The sequence below is a fragment of the Polypterus senegalus genome, chromosome 8, assembly GCF_016835505.1.
Source record: "Polypterus senegalus isolate Bchr_013 chromosome 8, ASM1683550v1, whole genome shotgun sequence".
NCBI lineage: Eukaryota > Metazoa > Chordata > Cladistia > Polypteriformes > Polypteridae > Polypterus > Polypterus senegalus.
Window position 1 is genome coordinate 43,134,977 of NC_053161.1, and position 25,457 is coordinate 43,160,433.

General features: G+C 38.2%; 1 protein-coding gene across 6 annotated transcripts in view; it reads right to left on the reverse strand.

Moving 5' to 3' along the window:
- magi2a (membrane associated guanylate kinase, WW and PDZ domain containing 2a) overlaps positions 1 to 25,457 on the reverse strand; it is a 1,205,404-nt gene that overhangs the window by 425,764 nt on the left and 754,183 nt on the right. For all 6 annotated transcript variants that reach the window (XM_039761046.1, XM_039761045.1, XM_039761048.1 and 3 more), the window contains exon 3: positions 14,180 to 14,299. In XM_039761046.1, coding sequence (XP_039616980.1) covers positions 14,180 to 14,299 — 120 coding nt within the window. The remainder of the gene's footprint in view (positions 1 to 14,179; positions 14,300 to 25,457) is intronic.

Here is a 25,457-nt window from a genome sequence, read left to right on the forward strand (position 1 = left end):
TTGCATGTTCTCCCTGTGTCTGCGTGGGTTTCCTCCGGGTGCTCCGTTTTCCTCCCACAGTCCAAAGACATACAGGTTAGGTGAATCGGCGATTCAAAATTGTTCCTAGTGGGTGTGTGTGTGTGCCCTGCGGTGGGCTGGCGCCCTGCCCGAGTTTTGTTTCCTGCCTTGCTCCCTGTGTTGACTAGGATTGGCTCCAGCAAACCCCCATGACCCTGTAGTTAGGATATAGCGGATTGGATAATGGATAGATGGATTTAAAAATTCAAAAGAATAAAGCTACATTCTCAAAAGAGTGAAAAAGGAGATGCCTAAAAAGCAATCCTCAGATATGAACTCTCCAAACACAATCCAGAAACCAGAGGAGAAATTAATCAGAGAATCCAAATGAAAAAACAACAACTTAAAATGACTCCTTCCAAATACAATACACCACTACTAAGATTTTTGTCAGGGTGGTCATGTCTCTTGGGGTAAAACTCACAGAACACAAGGGAACAACATTTTTTACATCTATATATATAATTCACTAAGGGCAAGCAAGACGCACGCAAGACAGAGAGCGCATGCAAGACAGAGAGCCATGCCCGCCAACTCACAGAACCCAGCGTGCCAACTTGAAGACCATGAGATACGCTCGACAGAGCCCCGTCCGCCAACTCTAACCCTCCTCCCGCGTCATGGGATATGCACGACAGAGCCCCGCCCGCCAACTGTAACCGTCCTCATGCGTCCACTGTCGCTCTCGAGGCATGTGCACTGCCTGCTTATGTGCCCGCACGCAACAACTCGCCAAACACAGCCTCAGTTACTTTTGTCTGTGCTACAGTCCACATGCAACTCTGAGCCACGTTGACTTTTCTTTTGCCTACCATGGCGAACGCCTCAAATGTATTTCATGAAAACAACACTTCTTTCAATGTTATACAAATTCCTGCATCTGGTAACTGTTTGTTTCTGGCAGTTATCATCGACGAAACTGTTGCTCTCGAACTTCACAATATGGCTGTTACCTTTGTTTGCCAACATTGGGATAACTTCGCCGACGTGCTGTCCGTTGTTCTTAGTCAAGGAAGCATAGTTATACTGTCTGCTTAACAATACGCTGACTACATGAATACTTCTGGAGTTTATGGTGGGGAGGCAGAAATTTTGGCGATGTCCCAAATGCTTCCACCTACTATCTCCATTCACTTCCAAGAACGTCGTCATGCCTCTCCTCAAGTTTACAATCCGGGCCAACGTCTCTCCATATCCCTGCTCTTTAGTGGTCCTTTGGATCATGGGCATTATGAAGTAAGATAACATTCTGGTGCCATCTATTGACAATGTCGGTATGTGCACACAAAGTTCACAAACACGTGATCGACACACTGATGTGACGTCACCTTCCCACTATCCTCTTACTGAAAAACATTTTCAAACACATTTCACACCGGAATTTCAATGCAACATTTGCTCAAAAACCTTCACACTCCAGAAATATCTCAAAACACATTTAAACACACATTCCACTGAACAAATGCATTCCACACAGGACTTTCAATGCACCATTTGTGCCAAAATCTTCCGCATCGCTCAACTATCTGGCCACGGACCATATGCTTTCAGAATCCACGGTCAAATTTATCACCAGGTCTCTCCTTTATATACCAATCCTGACATGTCACCACAACATGGTCAGCTATATATCTTCGATTCTGCTGAGGCTACCACTCAACGTTTGCAAAAGGAATCTAACAGTGCTAGCAGTGACATTTTGTTGCTGCAACTAGACAAAATGATACGAGAGGCTAGTCCCTTCGCTAAGTCTTACATGCAAATGCATGACATTATCACTCACAGTAACCCTGTTGCTACTGTACGAATGGTATTCATGGAAAATCCAACTCTGGATATGAGAAGGTATAATGCCCTGTCCTGTCAAACTGATGTTGCTGCAATCTTTGTAGGTGAGCACGGGGAACCTCCTGCACAACGCGACATTTGCATATACCCAAGGGGACATGCTTGAAAGCGTGTCTCTGTATTCAATATGAACTGTGACCCCATGGTTTATCCACTCCTATTCCCTTACGGAGATCCAGGCTGGCACATATAATTGACCCATGTTGAGGAAAAGCAAACCGCGAAAAGAACACGAGTCACGCATCTCCAATTTTATGCTTACAGGCTTGCCATGAGATCTTCATTTAGCGTCTTGCATTCCAGTGGCAAACACTTCTAGCAATATGTCGTCGACGCATATGTCAGAACAGAAGGCGCACATTTACATTACCTACGGTCCCATCAACAAGATTTGCGTGTAGAGCAATACAGGGGACTGATGGATGCTGTCACTGCGAAAGCACAATACCATAACCTCCGACCTGGACAATTAATCATTCTTCCCTCTACTTTTCAAGGCAGTCCAAGGTACATGCAACAGAACTACCAAGATGCGATGACAATTGTCCGGAAATGTGGAAAGCCTGATTTATTCATAACCTTCACCTGCAATCCTGCTGGGCCGGAAATCTCTAACGCCATTTCCCATCATGAGCAACCAGAACACAGACCTGACATCCTTGCTCGCGTCTTTCATATCAGACTACGAGATTTTCTAACAGATATTCTGGAGAGGAGTGTTTTCAGCAATGTTCTCGCTTACATCTTCATCATTGAGTTCCAAAAATGAGGATTGCCTCATTGCCATATGTTACTTACACTTGACTCACAATACAAAATAAGTACCAAGGATGATATAGACAAATTTGTCTGCGCTGAGCTTCCAAATCCAGACATACACCCTCGACTTTTCCAAATTGTCACTAAATGCATGGTACATGATCCGTGCGGAACACTCAATGCCAACTCACCTTGCATGAAAGACGGCACGTGTATCAAAAATTTCCCAAAGGACTTCAATGCCGAGACTCAAGAAAACACACAAGGACACCCCATATACCGCCAAATACAGGGGAGAACTGCCATTGTTGGCAAATACGATATCGACAACCATTGGATAGTTCCTTACAATCCCTGGCTTTCTCAGAAATTCAGTGCTCATATTAACGTTGAAGTTTGCGCGTCCATTCATTGTATCAAGTATCTATATAAGTATGTCTACAAAGGACACGACGCTGCATCCATTGCTCTTCACAGCGAGCCAGCCAATAGTGTTTTCCAACATGACAAAATACAGACTTTCCTTGACGGTAGGTATGTTAGTGCTCCTGAGGTTATGTGGCGTTTGAACGAGTACAGTCTTTCAGAAAAATCTCACGTTATTATACGATTACCAGTTCATTTGCCAGAACAACAAGTCATCTTCTTTCATGAGGGTCACGAGGAATGAGCACTACAAAGACACACCAACAAAAACACTATGCTCTTAGCATGGTTTGAACTCAACAAGACAGATCCCGAAGCTGTGGAGTTACATTACACTGATGTTCCCCAACATTACACATTCCAAAAGTCCTCTGGAAAATGGAAAAAGAGAATCAGAGGAGGCACAAAATATTCCACACACACCATTTGCATGTATGCTCTCGTGGAAATTAATGACATGCTGCAACCACATGGCCTCAATCTGCACAAATTACACCTACCTCGCATTGACATTCTTCCATTTTGTTATTCATCTCCCACCTTCGACGCTCAGGCTGAACACTCACACGCTATGGAACACTATGACAAACTCAACACAGAAAAGAAACACGCTGTTGACACTGTTTTACACGCTGAATACAATGATTCCCATCCCCGACAAACATGCTTCTTCTTAGATGGTCCTGCAGGTAAAGGGAAAACATTTGTCTACAAAACCCTGATTCATACCACCAGAGCTAGTGGGGACATTCCTACAACCGTAGCATCTACAGGAATAGCTGCAAAATTGTTACCTCTTGGACGAACTGCACATTCCATTTTTAAAATAGCGTTGAAGCTGAGTACTACTTCCACATGCAACATCAAACCTACCTCGCCACAAGCTCAACAACTTCTGCAATCCAAATTGATAATATGGGACGAGGCGCCAATGACACATGCATACGCATTCCAGGCAGTTGACAGGTTATTACGTGACCTCTCGGGTGTTACAGAGTCATTTGGAGGAAAACAATACTTCTGGGTGGAGATTTCCGACAAATATTCCCCGTCATTATGCGTGGCTCCCGAGCACTTACTGTCGCCAGCTGCATTAACAAGCAACCTTTGTCGCATCACATGCATGTTCTTACACTGACGACAAATATGAGAGCACTTCCCGAAGAACAAGATTTCGCAAAGTGGCTACTCGATGTTGGAGACGGGAAAAACTGAACACCTGTGACTTTGCCTTCACATTGTTATCCTTTTATTTCTGATCCCATTCAACAATTATATGGAGACATCGTCTTCTCAACTGTCACTCTGGAACAACTCAATACGTGAGCTATAATAAGCGTCACCAATGAAGACTCACTACACCTTAATGAACAAGTGCTGAAACTTATCCCTACCGACGAAGTAACTTCACCAGTGTTGACTCCATTGTCACAGATGATCCTGCAAATCAACTTTCATTCCCCGAAGAATTTCTTAATAGTCTTACTCCCACTGGCAAGCCTCTGCATAAACTCAAAATTAAAATTGGTTCAGTCATCATGCTTCTCAGGACCCTCATCCCAGCAAAAGGTCTCTGTAATGGCACTAGACTTTCTGTTACCAGCATTCACCGCAATGTACTGGAGTGTAAGACTATCACATCTGCTACCTCACAAACTGTCCTTATTCCCCGGATTTCCCTGACCCCATCAGATTCAAATTTGCCTTTTACTTTTACACGCAGAAAATTTCCTGTTAGATTGCCGTTTGCAACGACTATTAATAAGGCACTGGGCCAAACTTTCAAAAAAATATGCCTGTATCTGCCAAAACCTGTTTTCACTCACGGACAATTCTATGTTGCTCTCTCCAGAGTTCCATCTTTTCATTCACTGACAGTTGTATCCTCAAACCCTCCCCATTTGGACAACTGTGTCTTTCAGGAAGTGTTCACACATCAATAAATAATTATGTGGCGTATGCTACGCCGTGGGTTGGCTAGTATACAATAATGATAAATAAATCTAACAATATTAAACAGAAACCAGGGAAAACAATCTGGCTGAAACACTGCAACGTTTGTTATTTTTTCTTTTTTTGAAAATAAATTATTAGTTATTGGCAGAAATCCTAAGAAAAAAATGCTTTTCATTGACGAATGAATCTTATGCCTGTGAGTCTCAGAAAAATCGAACATCATAAAAGATTTAATTGTGGAAAAAATGTATATACAGTAATCCCTCCTCGATCGCGGGGGGGTCTGGATAAGTGAAAATCCGCGAAGTAGAAACCATATGTTTGTATGGTTATTTTTATATATACCCAGCAAAAAAAGAAACGTCCTCTGACTTGAATGAAGGGAGGCTCAAAATCAAAAGTACCAGTCAGTATCTGGTGTGGCCACCAGCTGCTTGAAGTACTGCAGTGCATCTCCTCCTCATGGACTGGACCAGATTTGTCAGTTCTTGCTGTGAGATGTTACCCCACTCTTCCACCAAGGCACCTGCAAGTTCCTGGACATTTCTGGGGGGAATGGCCCTAGCCCTCACTCACCCTGCGATACAACAGGTCCCAGACGTGCTCAATTCCTTCGACGATAAACACAAATCCGTCCATCACCCCTGGTGAGACAAAACCGTGACTCATCAGTGAAGAGCACTTTTTGCCACTCCTGTCTGGTCCAGCGAAGGTGGGTTTGTGCCCATAGGCGGCGTTGTTGCTGGTGATGTCTGGTAAGGACCTGCCTTACAATAGGCCTACAAGCCCTCAGTACAGCCTCTCTCAGCCTATTGCGGACAGTTTGAGCACTGATGGAGGGATTGTGTGTTCCTGGTGTGACTCGGGCAGTTGTTGTGGCCATCCTGTACCTGTCACGCAGGTGTGATATTCGGATGTACCAATCCTGTGCAGGTGTTGTTACACGTGGTCTTCCACTGCGAGGATGATCAGCTGTCCTTCCTGTCTCCCTGTAGCGCTGTCTTAGGCATCTCACAGTGCGGACATGGCAATTTATTGCCCTAGCCACATCAGCAGTCCTCATGCCTCCCTGCAGCATGCCTAATGCACGTTCACGCAGATGAGCAGGGACCCTGGGCATCTTTCTTTGGGTGTTTTTCACAGTCGGTAGACAAGTCTCTTTAGTGTCCTGCGTTTTTGGAACTGTGACCTTAAATGCCTACTTTCTGTAAGCTGTTAAGGTCTTAACGACCATTCCACAGGTGCATGTTAATTAATTGATTATAGTTAATTGAACATGCATGGAAAACATTGTTTAAACCCTTTACAATGAAGATCTGTAAAGTTATTTGGATTTTTAAAACATTATTGTTGAAATACACAGTCCTGAAAAAGGGACGTTTCTTTTTTTGCTGAGTATATTTTAAGCCCTTATAAACTCTCCCACACTGTTTATAAATATTCCCCGCAGAGTTATACAGCATAATTGCTTTGTATTCTATTAGATATTAGGTAAGATTCATTGAAATTATGTATATAAACACACTGTTTATATACAGTAAAACCTAATTATTTTAAAGATATCGAGTGTCTCCGATATCACATATGTTACAGCCATTACGATAGACAGGCCACCAGCAATAAATACGTACAATGCAAGAAAAATAGTATACAGTAAATGTGTGTATAGTGACACTAAACGTACGTACATGTAATAAGTACTGTGTCACCAACAATGACACGATGACTTATCCGATAACAATGAGTTTAATTTTACTGCACAACAAAGGAGAGCGTTACAGCCTTTAAAGGAGTCACTTCAGGCGATTGTGTAGCACAGCCGTTGTTCTTCTTCTGGCAGTCCTCAATCCAAATCCCTAAAGCAGATTCCATCCAGACTACTGCCTTATTACATCCACTTACAACTTGTTTTGTACCCTGGTTAAAAGGACACTGCGGCCGTAGATCTTATATTCCTTTCCTACTTTTTAAATTAAAAGAATTGTAGCCTTCAACAAATCCACAACGTTTACCTTTTCGGCAATCGTTAACATCTTCCGTTTGCGCTTGGGCACGGCCCCTGAAGCAGTAGCAGATCGTTTTGGAGCCATAATGAATGGCTTGACTATGCACAAAGATAAACACAAAAGAGCACAACTCTTTACACACCGAAACACATTGATGCTGAATGAGCGAGACAAGACTTCCTGGTTAACACAGCATTCAGCACGCAGGAACTTAACTGCGTGCTCTGATTGGTTAGCTTCTCAGTCATCTGCCAATAGCGTCCCTTGTATGAAATCAACTGGGCAAACCAACTGAGGAAGCATGTACAGGAAGTAAAAAGACACATTGTCTGCAGAATCCGCGATATATTTAGTTATGCTTTCATATAAAATCTGCGATAGAGTGAAGGCGCGAAAGTCGAAGCGCGATATAGCGAGGGATTACTGTATATATTTTTTATGTCATAGTCAAACAGGAGAATCTTCTGCACCCTTCTGCAACTGCCATAGACAGCATGATGGTATAATGTCCTACTGCTAGACGTGTGTGTGTATTTATGTACTCGTTGTACTGTATATACACAGATGTACACACACTAATAGTCAGGCGAAACCAATGTTGGGCCACCGAGTCAGACTCTAAATTGTAGTTGCATGCCATTGCTTCAGTTGAAACACTGAAGAAACACTGTCAGTCTATGCCAACTCTCTACTTTGGATGCAGAAGCACTTTGCTAGGCTGTTATTTCTCAACAGAACTACTACATTCTCTTATTAACCGCCAACTACATGGGTATCATCAGGTTACAAAAGGGTCACAACAACACTTATGTCATGATGCTGTCCTGAACAAAATGCCGTGACCACTCTACCCAGCACGAATGTTTGATGATGAATAATCAATAAGACAGCCATCCATGTGGCTCTCTGATGAGTTTACTGGTTTTTCTCTTTGTTGCTTTTGACAGAGGCAGTCTGCAGGAAACTAATGTGGAGATGTTGCAGAAATACCTGTTTGACTGTCGTTAAAGTGGTTAAGCCATCGTCTGACATTAAAAATACCCATACATGCACCACCACATGTATATTTATAGTCATGTCTAAACATAACCTTATGGACTTCCTTCTCAAGAAATGCAATTATCTCACCTAGAAACACGTCTCCATTTCTGTGTTCTTTTTGCACTATGACTGCATAACCTGGGCAGTTTGCATCCCCTTTCTATTATGAACTGGGATACTGTTTAATTTTTCTATGGTTTAGCTTTGCATTTTCTTCATTCTTTTTCTTTTCAATCTGGGTTTTGAAATATCAGTAATTTATTTGTGTTGTTTTTTAGGTTAAGACTGTTTTGGAAGATTTAAAATATGTCACTTTTTGGCACACCTCCATTTTAGGTGGTGGCTGTGTACTGTTGCTAGTCTTGTTGTTACTGTATGCCTTTATCATTTCAATAGTATAAATGCTGGTGCTGCTTTCTGGTTGTTAAAGATTGTGCATACTCTCTAATTTCAAGGTGGTTTTTGGTTTTCATTACAAATTAAGACCTAGTAACTATTATATGTATTACTTTGGCTTGAGTCAAAACTGCAAAAATTATGACATTTTCCAACAAACATTTTAAGACATGAAAAATCAATTTCACTTTTCCATAGATACACACACAGACACCATGATAAAATTAACTTTACTCAATATGTTGAACATTGTAGAGTCAAATTATGAACTTGATGCAATAGCAAATATTTGACCCTATCACCAAACTTCCATTTACATGGAAGTAAAAACAATCTCCAGGACCATACTTTCCCCTTTTGTGCATGTTGTTTGTTAAAAGCATGCTGCATGCTAAAAATGGTTGAGTACTAAAGCACCCCCCTTATCTCCACCATAGACACATGTGATGGACCTATTCCACTAAGTTAAAACTGGATGCTCATGCAGCAAAAGGAGTGGAGGTTATCCAGGTCTGAATATTAAACACTGCCTTACAAAAAGAGCCTTTTCTACTAAAACAACTATATTTAATAACATTTTTCAAGTGATAATAACATATGCGTGCTTCTTTATATATGAAAGTTAAGGGTTTTGATTAACCTGATTCGCTTTACATTAGTTTCGTTTTCTCAAGACTTTTCTATTAAAATGATTTCATATAAATTCTGACTATATTAGGAGAGGGTACAGAAAGGATGCAGTCATATACTGTTCTTAAAGTACCTTGTTTTTAATTAAAAATCATTACATGTTAGTTTTCATTTCTGCATGCTCTGCATGGTATACACAATAATTCTAACCGAAAAAAACAACTAGTTACACAACCCTGTACTGTCTTTAGCAGGGCGTGGTTACCCTACTTGTGTAGCACACTTGTTCAAAAAGTGTTTTTTATGGGGTATAATGGTGTAATGTAAACTCCAGTCTTACACCCCAAACTGTGTGTGGCTAAAGCAGTATTAGACACATAGTAGGGTAGGGCTGTTGCTGCCTCTCTGCTCTTACTAGGCTATAACCAGCCTGGTTACTGTGTGTATGGAATCTTCTCCATATGCATTCTGGGTTTATTCTAGGAAGTCTAGTTTTGCTTCCATATCCCAGGTTAAATTAACTGGACACTCTAAACTGATCTGGTGTTGAAGTCTAAATAACTGGAAAAGGCTCTCAAATCTGCAAAGACTGTATACTTGCTTAATGTAACAACCATTCGATTTCACTTATGATGTAATTATGAGGTGATGAACTATGCTTCAATGCTAAATTAAAAATCTACAGTAACCTCTGCATTCCCAGAATATTACAGCTTCTGATCTATGTAATGACCTTACTGTGAATTGAAGTGTAGACCCTGATTTTGCTAAACTGTAGTGTGTGCATCAACTTGTCACTGATGTTGGGCTGAATGAAAATTATGTTGCTCTATTTTGAAAATGTTCACAAAACAACCAAACCCATTTCAACCTGGCATTACTCAGACAATTAACACTAGAATCCGTGCAGCCTACGAAAAACTCCAACCTCTCCATTAGTGTCATTCTACATTTATATAGATCATTGTAGACAGGGAACACATATTAAATGTATGTATGCCAAATAAAGATATATAATTTACCCTATACGACTCCAGGCACCTCACCCACAGATAAGCACACTTCAGCTGGGAGAACTTTTTTAGCCCGAGTTGAGCTGTGGCATTGTAGGGGATGGGATCACAGTCTGCTTGCTGCTTGTGCTGATCGACACATTTACAAAACAAAAGAAGCTGATGAGGAGGGGTGCGAAGAAATTTAAGGTGGCCCAAGATTACAAGTTTTAAAGTGTTAAACTTAGACTAAAGGCATGCAAGATGAAGGAGCCACAAAAACTGAAATAGCCAAGACTAACGACCATTGGGCAAAGAGGTACTAATGGCATAAAGTAGTTTGCAATCACACACTGACCAGGATTATGTTTGGAATACACACATAAATGTACATTTTAACAACTTCATACTTTCAAACTGAGCATTTAGTAATATTATGCATGATAACATTGCAGTTCTGTGGAGCAGGAAGCAGTTTGATTCCTAACCTGACCATACTCCCTCAGAGAAGAATATTGTAAACTCTAAGAACCCTTTCATATACAAAATATGTACAGATTAGGCTACTTCCAGTCTGGTACGAGTGAGTGTGAGCAACTGCAAGAATACAGTATGTTCTGCAATGGAATGGTACGCCCTCCAGGGCTGCTTTTTTGCCTCATGGCTGATTCGGTAGGATAGATCTCCAGCTGTCTTTGACCCTCAAACAGAAAAAGTAGATAATACTGTAATTCACTATAGATTCACCTACCCTCTTACCACGACGAGTTTAAAGAAAATGAATAGATGTACTTTTGTATTTTACAATAAAGTGTTATTTTAAAGTTGTTCATTCACCTAAAAGTTTACTTTTATATTGAGAAAGACCATAATTAAAACTACAGACTCGGGTAGCAGTAGTTCTGCCTTGCATTTGCTGAAGTTAAGAAAGGATTTGACTTTGAACAATATAAGTCTAGCTGTAAAAGGATGGATGAAACTGCGGTAAAGATATATTTTTTATTCTACTGCAAATAAAAATAAAACAGAAATTATTTTAGACTTCAACACCTGCCTTTCTTTCATAACTATAGCATACTTCTGACTCAAACAGAGGGAAAAAAATTGACAGTCATAGAAATGGCTATATTCAGTCAAACAATTTAACACAAAGGGTGTGGAAAAAATGGCATAAATCTTGATATATTTATAGAGGCTCATATGGCACCCTCCATAGCCGAGCCCATCTGAGATATCGTAGTCAACAGCAGGTTATCATTCTGCTCAGGAATTCACAGATGCTGCATTTTGAAATGTATTAAATTGCAATTGCAAAACATGATTACATGCTTAGAGCAAAGGGGAAAGGGGGCAGCTACATCACCAGCAATAAAAGAAATGCATTGCTTTCCATTTTCTGGCTCTTTTTTAGCCCACTGCAATCTCTTTTACAAACTTAAATGCTCTATGGGAGCCAGGGGATGTCTTAGCATTTCAACACTTCAATATTAGAGTATTCTAAATTACAGGCTGCATGGGTTTAGAAGTGGCAAATATGGGCAAATCATTTTTGCAACAGGAAACTGCGATAGTAAACTAAACCAATGCAAAGGAACAGTGTAATTATATTTTCAAAACCCCTTTGATGTATTTATATACTCAAGACGAGGCAAAACCTTGGAAAAAGCAACTTAATACCTGTATAGATAAGTGCCTAGTGTTACATAAAGATATAAGGAACATGGATTATTATTTTTAATCAATTTACTAATAAGATGAAAATTCAAAGCAAAGATGTCATTATTATAATACAGTGTAGTAAATGTAGTTAAAAAGAGAACAGAAGCCGACTGAAGATGTTCAAAACTAAAAGGGACAGAGATCAAATATAACCCTGCGATCAACAGACCCAGAGGCTCCTGTCCCAGGTTCTGTACAAAATAATAAAATGAGTCATGTAGCATAATAGAAAAACTAACAGGCAAACGGAAAACTATTTATTTATTATTCATCGATTTAAAAAAAACAAAAAACACAAAAGGGCAACATTGACCTACATAAAGCAAACTCTTAAAAAATATATAAATTTGTGTCTAATCAACCAGACAATGTCCTGAAACAGGGAAAAAGAGATTGAATATAAATTGTGAAATATTGTGGTCAAACAATGTAATGAGTTAGTGAGGCTGCGTTTGGCCTTTCGTGTACATGCTGTCACCACCTAGTCACCAAACTACAAAAAGACATAGAAGCTCCAGAAACTTTGCAAAGAAGAGCAACTAAGTGCGTCTTAGCAGTAAAAAGCATGTACTATTATGACAGGCTACGGTATTACACCTATTTAGTCTGAGAAGAGCCTTCATTGCTTAATCCAGGTCTTTAATAGTCAAAGAGAAGCCAGCAAAATTCTTTTAATTATATACCCAAGGACATAATGCAAATTAAGAAAAGAGCACGGAATATGTATATCAGGAAGTAAAATGACTGTGGTAATCTGAAACAAACTGTGTCATTGTATTACGGATACTACTTGTAACTGATTAGATGAGATAACGTCTTTATTATTAGCTAAATAAATAAGACAAATAGATTGGTCACCTCTTATTGGTAACGTGTCCTTTCTAAGACATATTTACATTGTAAAAATCAGTATTTGACAAAAAGGCCACCATTGTGAAACCAAAAAAAAAAATGTTTTTAATAATACAGGGCAAAACTGCAGCAAACTTCAAAACAAAGATAAAGAATACCTTGAACCTGGGTCTTTGCACACAATCAGTGAAAGTAAACTGATTTATTGGAACGTATACTCTCCTATTTGCTAGTAGTTAAGGAGCCAGAATAAGTTGTATAGCTCTTATTTTCTAATTTTGAGTTTGGCTGAATTCCTATATTGTCTAACACCTTGCCATTTAGTATTCTCTTCCAATAACTAAGCCTATCCTCTGTGAAGTGTACCATATAAAAATGATTGCTATTATTGCTCTTCTGCAGTCCATTTTGTACATTGAACTGCATTAAGTAGTGTTTAATTAAGAAAAATGTTGAGTATAAACTGGCACAGAATAAAATACATACAAATTCAAATGTGATTTTTTAAAGGAAGTGTACTATTGATTGGTAAATATAAGTAGAGAATGGGGCAAGAGTCTGGAATTTCAATGGAACTGATAACAACTATAAACTGATATCATGTATTTATAGTCCAAATGATCACAACCAGGTAAAATATTCTACAGTCTGACTTTAAATTGCTTCATGAGTCACATCTCTAATGTAATAATGACCACCAATTAGCCTTACATTTGGGATAATTTGCAGGCTAAATACAGCACATTTGCAATACACAAATTTCCATGTTTTGTTCATTTTGCAAATCATGTTCTGAATATGATTGATTCCAATATATCTTTCAATGTCCCCATTTTTATTTCTCAGAAAATAGGCATTCTTGTGTGTTATTGATGGAAAGGCTTCAGTAGAGTGAAACAAACTGGATTGGGATTTTTTTTTAATTAAAAGGAAAATGGCTTGTGCTTCTCCTATACTCACTTTATAAATTTCTTTTACAATTTAAGGAATGACTGTATTTAAAGTGGGCAACATGGTGGCACAGTATTTAGTGCTGCCACCTTTCAGTGGCAGTTGTCTGAATCTCATGTCTGGTCAGTGTCTATGAGGAATTTGCACATTATACCCATGCCAGGGTTGGTTTTCCTTCTAGATCCCCATAAATGTGAATGTTAGGTTAATTGGATATGCTCCACATGAGTACAGATGTGTGTGAGTGGGCACCATGATGGATTTCTGCCCTCCTTGGGGTTTAGTTTCTTCCTTGTGCTCGATGCTGCTGATATAACTACAGAATACCACACTCATGATTTAGACTAAATGCATTAAGATGTTATTGTATGTATCCAATATAAAATGTTTTAAAAACTAAGTTGTTTAAATCTGGTGAACAATTTAGTTATTAGTTACCTAAACATGCCCGAAAGACTAATCTCTTCTCACTTGTGAAATCCTTATGTTAAGAATGGTGAAGTAAATGTATTTTTGATACTAGCATAAAAAGGATACACTTACCTTCATATGTCCCACTCTCTAATAGAGCACCACCTTTCTCCAGTTCCATAAACTGATCAACAGTTACAAAATTGTAGTCCACACCTGGGACCTCTCCCTCCTTAGGCTGCCTTGTGGTACCTGAATGAAAATAGACAAAAATACATTAGAATAAGTAGAATACATTGTGAACAAAGAAAGTCTTCAGGTGGGAACAGTCTTTCAATTTCTTCTCATTATTTAAAGCTAAAGCTTAAAAAACTTAGTAGATTTTTGAGACAAAAAAGAACAGAGAACAAAAAGGGCAGGCATGTCTACAAATGCAGTGAGAATGCTTGTTTTTTTGCTCAAAAATAGATGTAAGAAGATATAGTAGCATGATGAATGATTTTTAATATGCTGCAAAGTACCCTAAATTCAAAAGAAGATCAAAGATCATCCAGTAAACAAACAGGTCATATACTTCTGTCTGTAGGTGATCAGCAAATTCTTTTTTCTCATCCCCTCAGAACAACAACTCAACCTTTTCCTCACCTGCAGTCTTTAACAGCCTTGGGGTATTTACCTAGATATCATTTTATTCACTTTCAAGAGTAAGGCAGAGGCAAATTTAACAATCACTGTGTTGTCTATTGATAAAATCAATGAGCATTGATAAAAGTATGTATAGCCTGTGACACAGGGTTGCCTAGCGACACACATCTGCAAAGGCTGATAAGTGGAAAGTGATTTGAACTGCTTCACAATCCATAAAGGACTCAGAGGAAGAAAAAAGAAAAAAACAGTGAGAAATGCATGAAAAAATAATAAAGGCAGATATATCACAGAGATTGTTTTCAAAGAATCTCATCCAGACTCTGTTTTAGGTTATTATTTATTTTCACGTTATTTCCTTCAGCAGAAGCTCTTCTACTAGATGATTAATCAGGTTAGAAACCAAGCAAATACTTGAACCAGTTTATAGGTAAAACAGACTGTAACTTTCAAATAAACTTCAGTATATGCTGCAGAAAATTAATAAAACAGATTATTAATTTAGCAGGCATAGTATAATACCTCCTATGGCATAATACAGAAAACGATAGAACAGAAACAAAATAAATGGCAATATGCATACAGAAGAATAAATGAGACTTCAGTTTTGTTATGGATTTTCAAAATGCAGGTTTCCTCCCCATTATGTACGTAGTGATTAGGCTTACTGCTAGATGCATAGACTACATTAAAAAAAAATGTTGGAATGTGTTATATATCTCAATTGACAGAGACTGGGTCAACATCTGAATCCTGGCATGTGGATCTGCAAGGAAACACTAAGCACTACACCACCATGCCACCCATTAGTAAAGTGCACAGTTTAGCTTTGCATTTTGTTGTCCTGGACAACGACAGAACAACTATTCCAACAAATGCCACTCATAGCCTAAAATTAAGATGGCACAATTCAATGACTGTTGGCACCTAGGATATGGCAGTCAATACATTTGTTTGCACAAACACAAATAAAGTAAGGCTTGTATGATGTAGACGAAAAGTTTGAATGGAGCAGAACTGAAGACAAGTTCCTAGCATGGGATCATGCCATTTGAAAAGACAGGGACAAGTCAATTATCACCGATAACACATTGCAGATCTAAATTGTGTGTCATATTTGCACAAATAATATGGCATGGTTGCATAGTTTGAAACACTTCTAAACATTGTTCCTAAATTATGGAATGACTTCAAGAAAAAAAATGTAGGTTTTTATTCTGGTTTTGTTCAGGACTTTCTATTTTGTTTTCTCTTGAACTATGAAGAATGATCTTATGACCTTTAGTGTATATGACCCAGCTACATCTCACATTCCCTCTGCAGCATCTCTTAAACCAAGTGGTTTATTAAAGAAGTCACTTATATGGAAGGAAATTCACATTGTTTAACATGCAGGTACAGCTCTTCTATTTACGTCTAACTAGGTATAGGCCTATTACATGTCTAAAAGAATCCTTAACTTTTGAAAATTTAAACAAACACAGTTAACAACTTTAACAAAACTGATTTCTTCTGCAAACCTAATATCTGTTAATCTCCCAATCTTTGACTAACACTACAGAGTAAAGGAACCATAAAAATAACTAATATTGTGTAAGCCAAGAGAAGCTAGAAACATGGAAGCCCTTTGGGTCAAGACAGATGAATTGATTTAGTGAAGACTATTTTGAAAAATCACAGACAAAAACAAATATAAATATTTAGCAATATTTACTACACAGTCCCTAAAACCCAGCACGACTGTTTATAACTGGGTCTGGGACTGTGCCTTGACGCAGATATGAGTGAAACATTGATGTATACAAAATGAAAAGCACAATGCATCATGTGAAGAGTTAAATTTTTTCCTTAACCATACAATCATCACATAACTTTATTTTTAATTTATAAGTTTTTTTCATAAAACCAATTACTGAAACTATAGTAGTACTGTCTGCGAGTTATAATCAACAACAGTATTACAGCAATGCTTAAAGGAAAATGTTAAACTTCCCAGGAGTCTCCATTACTGCCTTAACTGAATATTTAAAACTGAGGAAAACATACTGATACACATATTATTAAAAATCAATTATACAAAATATCTCGACTAATTAAGGCATCAAATTCAACAGATGCTGCCACCACCTGTTTTTTGTGTACTTATAATAGTAGGAAGCAAACAAAACCAGTGAAGCTAAATAACAGGTGAAATATTTTAAGGTCTTCTGAAGTTTTGCTATTTGCTTCTTGAGTATATTTGGAAGAATATCTCCTTCCATACCATACCACTGGGTGGCAGTAATAAGCCCTACCAGTCATACTGTACATGACCAATGGCACTTACAGGACGCTGTGCCAGAGATGCAATTACATGAGGCCATTGAGGGAGCTTGAACAAGGAGCAGAAAAAGAGTTCACAATTTTGTAATTACTTCTGAAGAAACTAGTATGGCACAACAATCCAACAAGGGCTTTTCAATCCAAGATTATACTGCATTATTGGGTGGGAAGGAGGCTTAAACAGTAGCTGTTAGAAATTCGGTGAAGAGGCACCAACATTTTAAAAAATTTAAATCCAGATAACTATAGTAGGGCAGCAGAATGAAGTGTTGAGCACTTAAGAATCTTGGGTTCAAACTCTAGGCCTGTGTACCTTCTAGGTGGATTGTGCACAATCTCCATGTCTGTTTTACCTCTGCGGGCTCAGGGATTTCTTCAAAATCTGAAAGATCAGCCTGTTGATTAGTGACTGTAAATTGACTTTGAGTGAGCGTACCCTCCAATGGACTAAGGTCCTATCCAGAGCTGACCTGTGATCTTGATTTCAATGCTGCCCAGATAGGGCTTAACAATGAATGAATGGATGAATACTTAGAATAAACGGAGTAATGACACAACCTTTAAGTCAATATTATATTTTTGCCACATCCAAATGTAATGATGAGAGCTGCCCATTCACTACCCTTTTGCTGTTATTCTGATTCAGCCAAAATTTGCTAAAGTAGCATGAAAAAACACAAAACTATGCAAACCCTCTTCTTTTTAATTTTCTCAGAATTATTATTTGCAATAAGAGCAAACACTTCAGTCTAATACTGCATGCTTCTGGCCCTGTTTGTTGTATGAGATGAATTATAGTTCCTTAAGCAAAGCAAATTACTTTTTAAATTTCTTTTTCATATATTCAATAAATATTCCTGCAATAAACTGCTAGGTAAAGGTGCAACAAGAAGAAAGAGGGCAAATAACAAACCTACCAATGACTTCTTATATAGCAAGGTCATCAAATTACATTTCTCTATGCCAGTGTGAACAGACAAGAGTGTTTGGGGGGCAGTAGACCCTGTCGTTACAGGATATGAACCAGCAGAGAATTCTCCAGGAGCACCTCAGAGCAGCAGAAGGTGGCATATTGGGAGGAAGTCTAGCATATGTTAAGGATATGTGACTCTTCATCTGACGGACTAAAGCCCCGGAGAATTAGCAGGAGATGATCTCTCCAGGCTGGCAGTTAGCAGAACAGATATCACCTCCCCGAGATCAATACAGACGTCTTTTGTCCTTGTACTACAAGCCTGAATGTTCCAGACTGGACTGCCAAAGGTACTGCTTTTACAAAGCTGTGGTAAGGGTCGTCCCTGTTCATTCCCTGCTAATCATGTCCATCTGGTTGTAATTATATTCTTACCTGATAACTAAACAGTAAGGGTGTCTTTACTTTTTCACAGATGGCCTCTGCATGTTGGATTATTTTGTGTTAAATAGTAAGTGACAAAACAAAATCTGTTATATGTTGTTTTTCATCTGAAGTGAAGTTTTACCCAATTGTAGGGTTTGGTGAGGACTAGTGAGTGTTTACTTTGGCTTGATACAGTGTATAAAACTAGAGAATTAAAAGAGGCATACGTATTTCTTTGACATGACTGCATAATTACATGATTACACATTCTTATCCATTTTTAAGTTTTAAACTTTAATGTTTAAAGTTTAAAAGCAAGACATATCTTACTTGAAACAACACATTTGCCGAGGTCATAAAAAGCAAAAATCAATTATTTTTTATTGTTTGGCACTGAAACCATTCAATTTTTAAAGGACATTTGTTGCATTCACAAGACAGTTAAATCTCGAAGGCCAAGAGCCCTGTACTGGTAATCAAGTTTATGTTGTAATAAAGATAGCAGATTAATTTTAATGCTAAAGTTATCACCTGCATACCACTGGAGCAGAATAATTAATAGCTTTAATATGTCATGTTGTAAAGTGTAAACTTTGAAAATTGAATGAAAGCCGTAAATTAGCTCTGCTCCACACTTGGACAGCTGCCCGTGCTTCAAATGTCTGCTTCAAGAAAAATGACATTGCATTGTTTTAATCCATCTCTAGAAGTCATGCAGGATGAGGTTCTTAGTGACAAGCAGGTACCGCAAGTTACAAACTTCTTATGCTGCAACTGACAAGCATTTGATGTGTTTATTTAATCAGTTTTCGATATGTTCATAATGGACAAAAAAAGACTGTTTAGCTAACAACGAACAGTTTAGAGAACGGCATGAGGGCTGCTCCTAGAGCAAGAATTCAGGGCCAAGGGGAGAGAAAAACAAAATGGATAATTTATGAATAAGGGTCTCACTCGGCTGAAAAGCAAAACATAACTCCCTCTTGTTTAGCGTGTAGCCAAATAGGGATGGGAGAGCACTTATATTTTCTGAGGACTGAAAAACAGCTAAGTTTGACACTTGAAATGTTCTGATTTGAGGTATTAAACATTGTGAAAGAAAATGGGATACTACATTACACTCAACTTCCAATTCACTTGTTTTATACATACAATGACATACTGGCACATTCATTAATGATCCTGGCTCATAGAACCAGCATCTTGGGTTTGAATCAATTGATCCTTCCTTTCTTTACATTAAGAGTTTTATGCCCCGTCATTTTCTTCTATCCATTTAGCAAAAGTGGATAGATGAAAAAATTTGCATCTCTAGTTTTCACCGATCTTGGTGTTTTAGGGTTCCCTGATACCAAAAATGTTGATATATTGATGATGGGTGTGTATCTGTGTATGTCAGGTTTTTGAGGACGGTCTAGAGCTAAAATGGCTGGACAAAATAAAAACCAAACTCGAAACTTAAGCCTGTTATGAAATGATGATGTGCTGATTAATTTTTGAGCCAAACCATGTGTTGTGATGTGAAATTTTGCATACAAGTTGATAAATATTTTGTATGTCTTTATTTGAAACTTTGACAAAGCAATGTAATATTAGTGTCACACTATTGATAATAACAGCAATGGTTTGATGGTTTAAGAACCCCCTCCCCCCTTTTAGGAATGAGTCTCTTTGTAATTTTACGACAGGGTTGGGGGAAGTGCCTCAAACAAGTTTGGCCAATATTTCTCTGCTGAAGTCACTCAGTCAACCCCCACAGGAAAGCCAGGCTGCCTAACTGCCAAGCTTTACCTTAACACATGGTTTGGAGGGCAGGTGTGAAGGTGTTCTATTCCCCCACTGGTCTGAAGTATGGCTGTTTGGAACTGGCTTGTATCAGAAGCCTTTAAGTACCATGACACTCTATTGGCTCCAGGGGTTGGATAGAAAAACTCTAAATTTGCTTGCTTTACCTCACTCTCTCTCTCTCTGACCAAGTGATGAAAGATCATCTCTCACACCATGAACTGAAAAGAACAACACAATGAAGGGCACAGCTCGGCAGCTATATGAGATAGGCATGTGGCCTGGTCTGAAGAAAGCTGACCACAAAATGAGGACTTAACTAGAGACATTTTAAGTAACTAACAAGTCTGTGTGCCGCCTGAAACTACACATCAACATTTATCAGGCTGTATGGTTGCCAATATTTAAATGTAAACATTTTCATCTATCCATTTACTTAACCTGTTCATTACAATTCTATGCCTGTGGGGAGCCAGTAACATCATTAATCACAAGGCAGGATTCAACACTGGACATGGCATTAGTCCACCACATGGTCTACTGATTCACAGGCTCAAACTCACACACTCTTTAAACTAATCTGCACTCCTTTGTGATATGTGTGAAAAATCATGGTACCCAAAGTAAAATCCACGCAGGAAGGGATGAACATGCAAACACTACACAGAGTGACCAGGCCGGGGAATTCAAACATAGTCCATGAGCCAAGAGAAAGCAATGCTGTCTAATGTCTAATTTTAAATGCCATTAGATTTTGTGGCAACACTTTAGGGACTGCAAAAATGTATCAATTACTCATATCAGGATGTGTAACAAAGGCTCATTAACACTTACAAAGCATCAGTAAACTGGTTATTCATCTGTGCAATGTGACCTATTAAAATAACTTCACTTTGGAATGGTCAGAAGTGGCTGAAGTGAAACAGGTTTCTCTTGATACTTTATATGAAAGGCCACACTGCACAGCAAAGAATAACCATTTTTTACTGATGCTTTGTAGGTGTTAATAAGCCTTTGTTAAGGCTTTGTTACATAAGAGATAATGAGTAATAGGTGCCTCAATGCTAAAGTGTTATCAATTTTGCTAAAATTAAATACGATTTTCTTTGTACTTTTTAGGTTGTTATTTGGCTTTCATTTTTGCTGCTGGGAGGATGACAAAATTTTCCACCTTTTAGGCATCTTTGCAGAGCTATTATCAATTTTTATGCCCACTGGCAAGCAATTTTAAAAGCTCTTACTTTAAGAATGGGACAGCATAACAAGACTTACAGTATACTGATAAGAACAACTTTTGAAGGACTACCCACCAAAAGAGTAAAGACATCTAGAAAATGTTTTTTATACTTGGAGTTGAGAAAGTTACCTAGTGGTACATGCCTTCAAATTGTTAACGATTAAGTGATTAGGAAATTGTTAGACAAAATGACTTTATTAATATTTTTGTTATTTTCTTTTCAGCTAATACATTGTTTGATGAATGTTCTCCAATTAAAGGGAGCATTGATGGCTCCCATTCAAATTCAAAAAAACATGGACACCGATGGTGGCTCATCTGCAAAGGGCATTAGGATATCCCCCACATCTGTCTATGCCAAACATGAATTCAGGCAAAAAAGTACATAACATCAGCGTTACTGCATATGGCTTTTCACTTTTCAGACTTGGTTTTTGGCAATGATACTACAGTATTTATTTTTTCATTTGTAGTCTCAGCCTACATCATCTTACCTCATACTATAGAACTGATTTTTTTCTGAAGGTGTAACCACTACTGATGATAGAAACAGGAGAGTTTTATTTTGTAAACAGATTTATGAAACTGATTTGTCTGCATAACTGTAAAAATGCTGAAATCTTTGGGTGGAAAAAAAGAATATTTCCCCCTAAAGCCTCATTTACAGTTCCTTGTGTACCTGTTTTGTTTTCTTCTGCCATTGTATAATGCAGGCAAATCTGAGGCAGGGTAAAAAAAATTAATTCTGTTTGTGGTTCTCATTCATGCCACCTCCAAGGAAGAACAGTGGAATTTTGCTTTGTGTCTTCCTCCACCATAAGCTATTATCTATGGGGGAGGAGCAAAAGCTTTGTATTCATCAAAAATTTACATCTCTAGTTTTCAACGTATCTTGATGTTTTAGGGTCCCCTGATACCAAAAATGTTGATATATTGATGATGGGTGTGTATCTGTATCTGTATCTGTGTGTGTCAATTTCTTGAGGACAGTCTAGAGCTAAAATGGCTGGACAAAATAAAAACCAAACTCGAAACTTAAGCCTGTTATGAAATGATGATGTGCTGATTAATTTTTGAGCCAAACCATGTGTTGTGATGTGAAATTTTGCAAACAAGTTGATAAATATTTTGTATGTCTTTATTTGAAACTTTGACAAAGCAATGTAATATTAGTGTCACACTATTGATAATAACAGCAATGGTTTGATGGTTTAAGAACCCCCTCCCCCCTTTTAGGAATGAGTCTCTTTGTAATTTTACGACAGGGTTGGGGGAAGTGCCTCAAACAAGTATGGCCAATATTTCTCTGCTGAAGTCACTCAGTCAACCCCCACAGGAAAGCCAGGCTGCCTAACTGCCAAGCTTTACCTTAACACATGGTTTGGAGGGCAGGTGTGAAGATGTTCTATTCCCCCATTGGTCTGAAGTATGGCTGTTTGGAAATGGCTTGTATCAGAAGCCTTTAAGTACCATGACACCCTATTGGCTCTAGGGGTTGGATAGAAAAACTATAAATTTGCTTGCTTTACCTCACTCTCTCTCTCTCTGACCAAGTGATGAAAGATCATCTCTCACACCATGAACTGAAAAGAACAACACAATGAAGGGCACAGCTCGGCAGCTATATGAGATAGGCATGCGGCCTGGTCTGAAGAAAGCTGACCACAAAATGAGGACTTAACTAGAGACATTTTAAGTAACTAACAAGTCTGTGTGCCGCCTGAAACTACACATCAACATTTATTAGGTTGTATGGTGGCCAATATTCAAATTATTTTGCATATTGTTATTTTTTATGAATATTAACAATAATACATTGTTTTATGTGTAACTTAATTCCTGCTTGTCTTTTACTACGCCTAATTGCCTGAGGTTATAGATGTAGGAATAAATAATAGTAATAATAAATAATAAATAAAAGTAAATAATTACTGAAATTTTATAGAATAGTTTGGGTAACTTGGTTCACGTCTAAATTTTTTAAAAATGTGACATGCTGCATATTTTCCAGATGTAAATACACCACCATGCACAATACTACGTTTTCTTCATAGAAAAACTCACCACACAGAATGCCCCCTTCACCTTGTTACCTTTCCTAGTTCTGGATTCCTGCAGATCAAGGTGAAGATACGAATGCTCCTAGTGGAGTAGCGCTTTGAATTCCATATCTCTTTCCAAATCATCTTTAGGATTGTTATCACAAAGATTGTCTTTATAATTGGCAAAGTGGGAATTATACTACTAGAACAAGCACAATACATCTGATGACTCAACTAAATGCCTACTTTTTTCCCATTAGAGACCACAATTTAAATACTAAATGACAAGCAGACACACGCAGAATTAATGAAAGCAAATGCTTCCTTAAACAGTTATTAAACACCATTCTTCTTCTGTTGATGGCGCAAATTCAATTCTGCTCAAATTGTTGCACTTATTAATAGTAACCATCCATCCATCCATCCATTATTCAAACCGCTATATCCTAACTACAGGGTCACGAGGGTCTGCTGGAGCCAATCCCTGCCAACACAGGGTGCAAGGCAGGAACAAATCCCAGGCAGGGCGCCAGCCCACCGCAGGACATACACACACCAAGCATACACTACAGACAATTCAGGATCGCCAATGCCCCTAAAGTAAAAAAAACCTACTGATTTTTTACTCCGGTATGTTCACTGCTGACTCTAAATCTGCCCGTTACATATATGACAATTTGCATGTGATGCATAGGTATCATGTCCAGTGTCAGCTCAAGTCTTACCTGTGACACTGCCAGAATTGTTTCCATTTCCTCTAACTCTTGTGTCAGAAAAAGTCTGAATGTTTGATACTTCAAATTATTTTGTCAGTGCAAGAAGACAAAACTATAGACATTTTTCTTGAAAACCATACTATTTTTCTGAAAGTGCAATATAATTTGCTGACATGTGTTGAGCATTTAATATAATAAGGAAAATATACTGGATTTGTAAAGAAAATTGCATTTGCTATTTACACTATTTTTGAAATGAAATCTAAATGGTACCACATAATAGAATTTTTGAATAGTATAATGTCATGAATGAAATGAAACTGTGTGTAGTTCATTGTAAAAGTTTTTATAAAAGTCATTCATGTACACATGAGGAATGTTAGTTATTACTTTTAGAAGAACACATCTGCCGACATTTATATCTGGAAACCAGTGCTGGTAAAGGCCCTTAAAAACATGGGACTCCCAATGAGGTGAAGTAGGTAGATGCAGATTTCTCAAATGTGTATCTGTTAAATTCCCAGTATTTATCAGTGTTGCTGTTTCACTGCTGAGGATGAAGTAGGTTCATCTTTAGCAAAGATGGATATAATGAAACATCACCGAAGACTGCACATGTAATTTCAGGCAATGCAATTATTAACTGTGCACTTCTGTATTAAACCAATTCCCATGTAAGCTACAAAGCAAACTGTAAATAGTTTTCGGATGAGCTACTCTGCTGACATATGCAATATGCACCCAGGATTGAAAGGAATCCATTATTACATTGTGAGGAAATCAACCTCACTGTTTCAGAATGGCATCTCTTTTAGAAATTGATGCCGATCCATTTGGAGTCTCACAGTGCCTGAAAAAGGTGCCCTGTAACATGATGACAAATGCAATCCACTAATCTTGCCTTTACCATCTAATGCGACCTTCTATAAGTTTTAGTTCAAACATATTTAGGCAAAACATAATTATGTTTGAACAAGGCTGACTAACCAACCATGAACTCATTTTACACTAGGAAAATTAAAAGGCAACAGATACTGAATTAGGACACAACATGTCGGGATGCAGCAGGGTTGCTTGCCCTTTGCCTGCCTGAAACTTCATGCTATAGCAGGGGGAGATCTGAGTTGAAGCTGCTCTGAGCTCATCTAGAAAAATTACCTGTCACAACAGATTTTTAAGAGGCATAAAACTAGTGAGTCATATGTACTTTACATCTGAAAATATCTGTCAGCAACCAATAACTTCAGGCCATTATGTTCCACGGAATGAGAAAAGGAAAAAAAAAAAAAAGAGTAACATTTTTAAAGGTGTAGCCCTGCTTCAA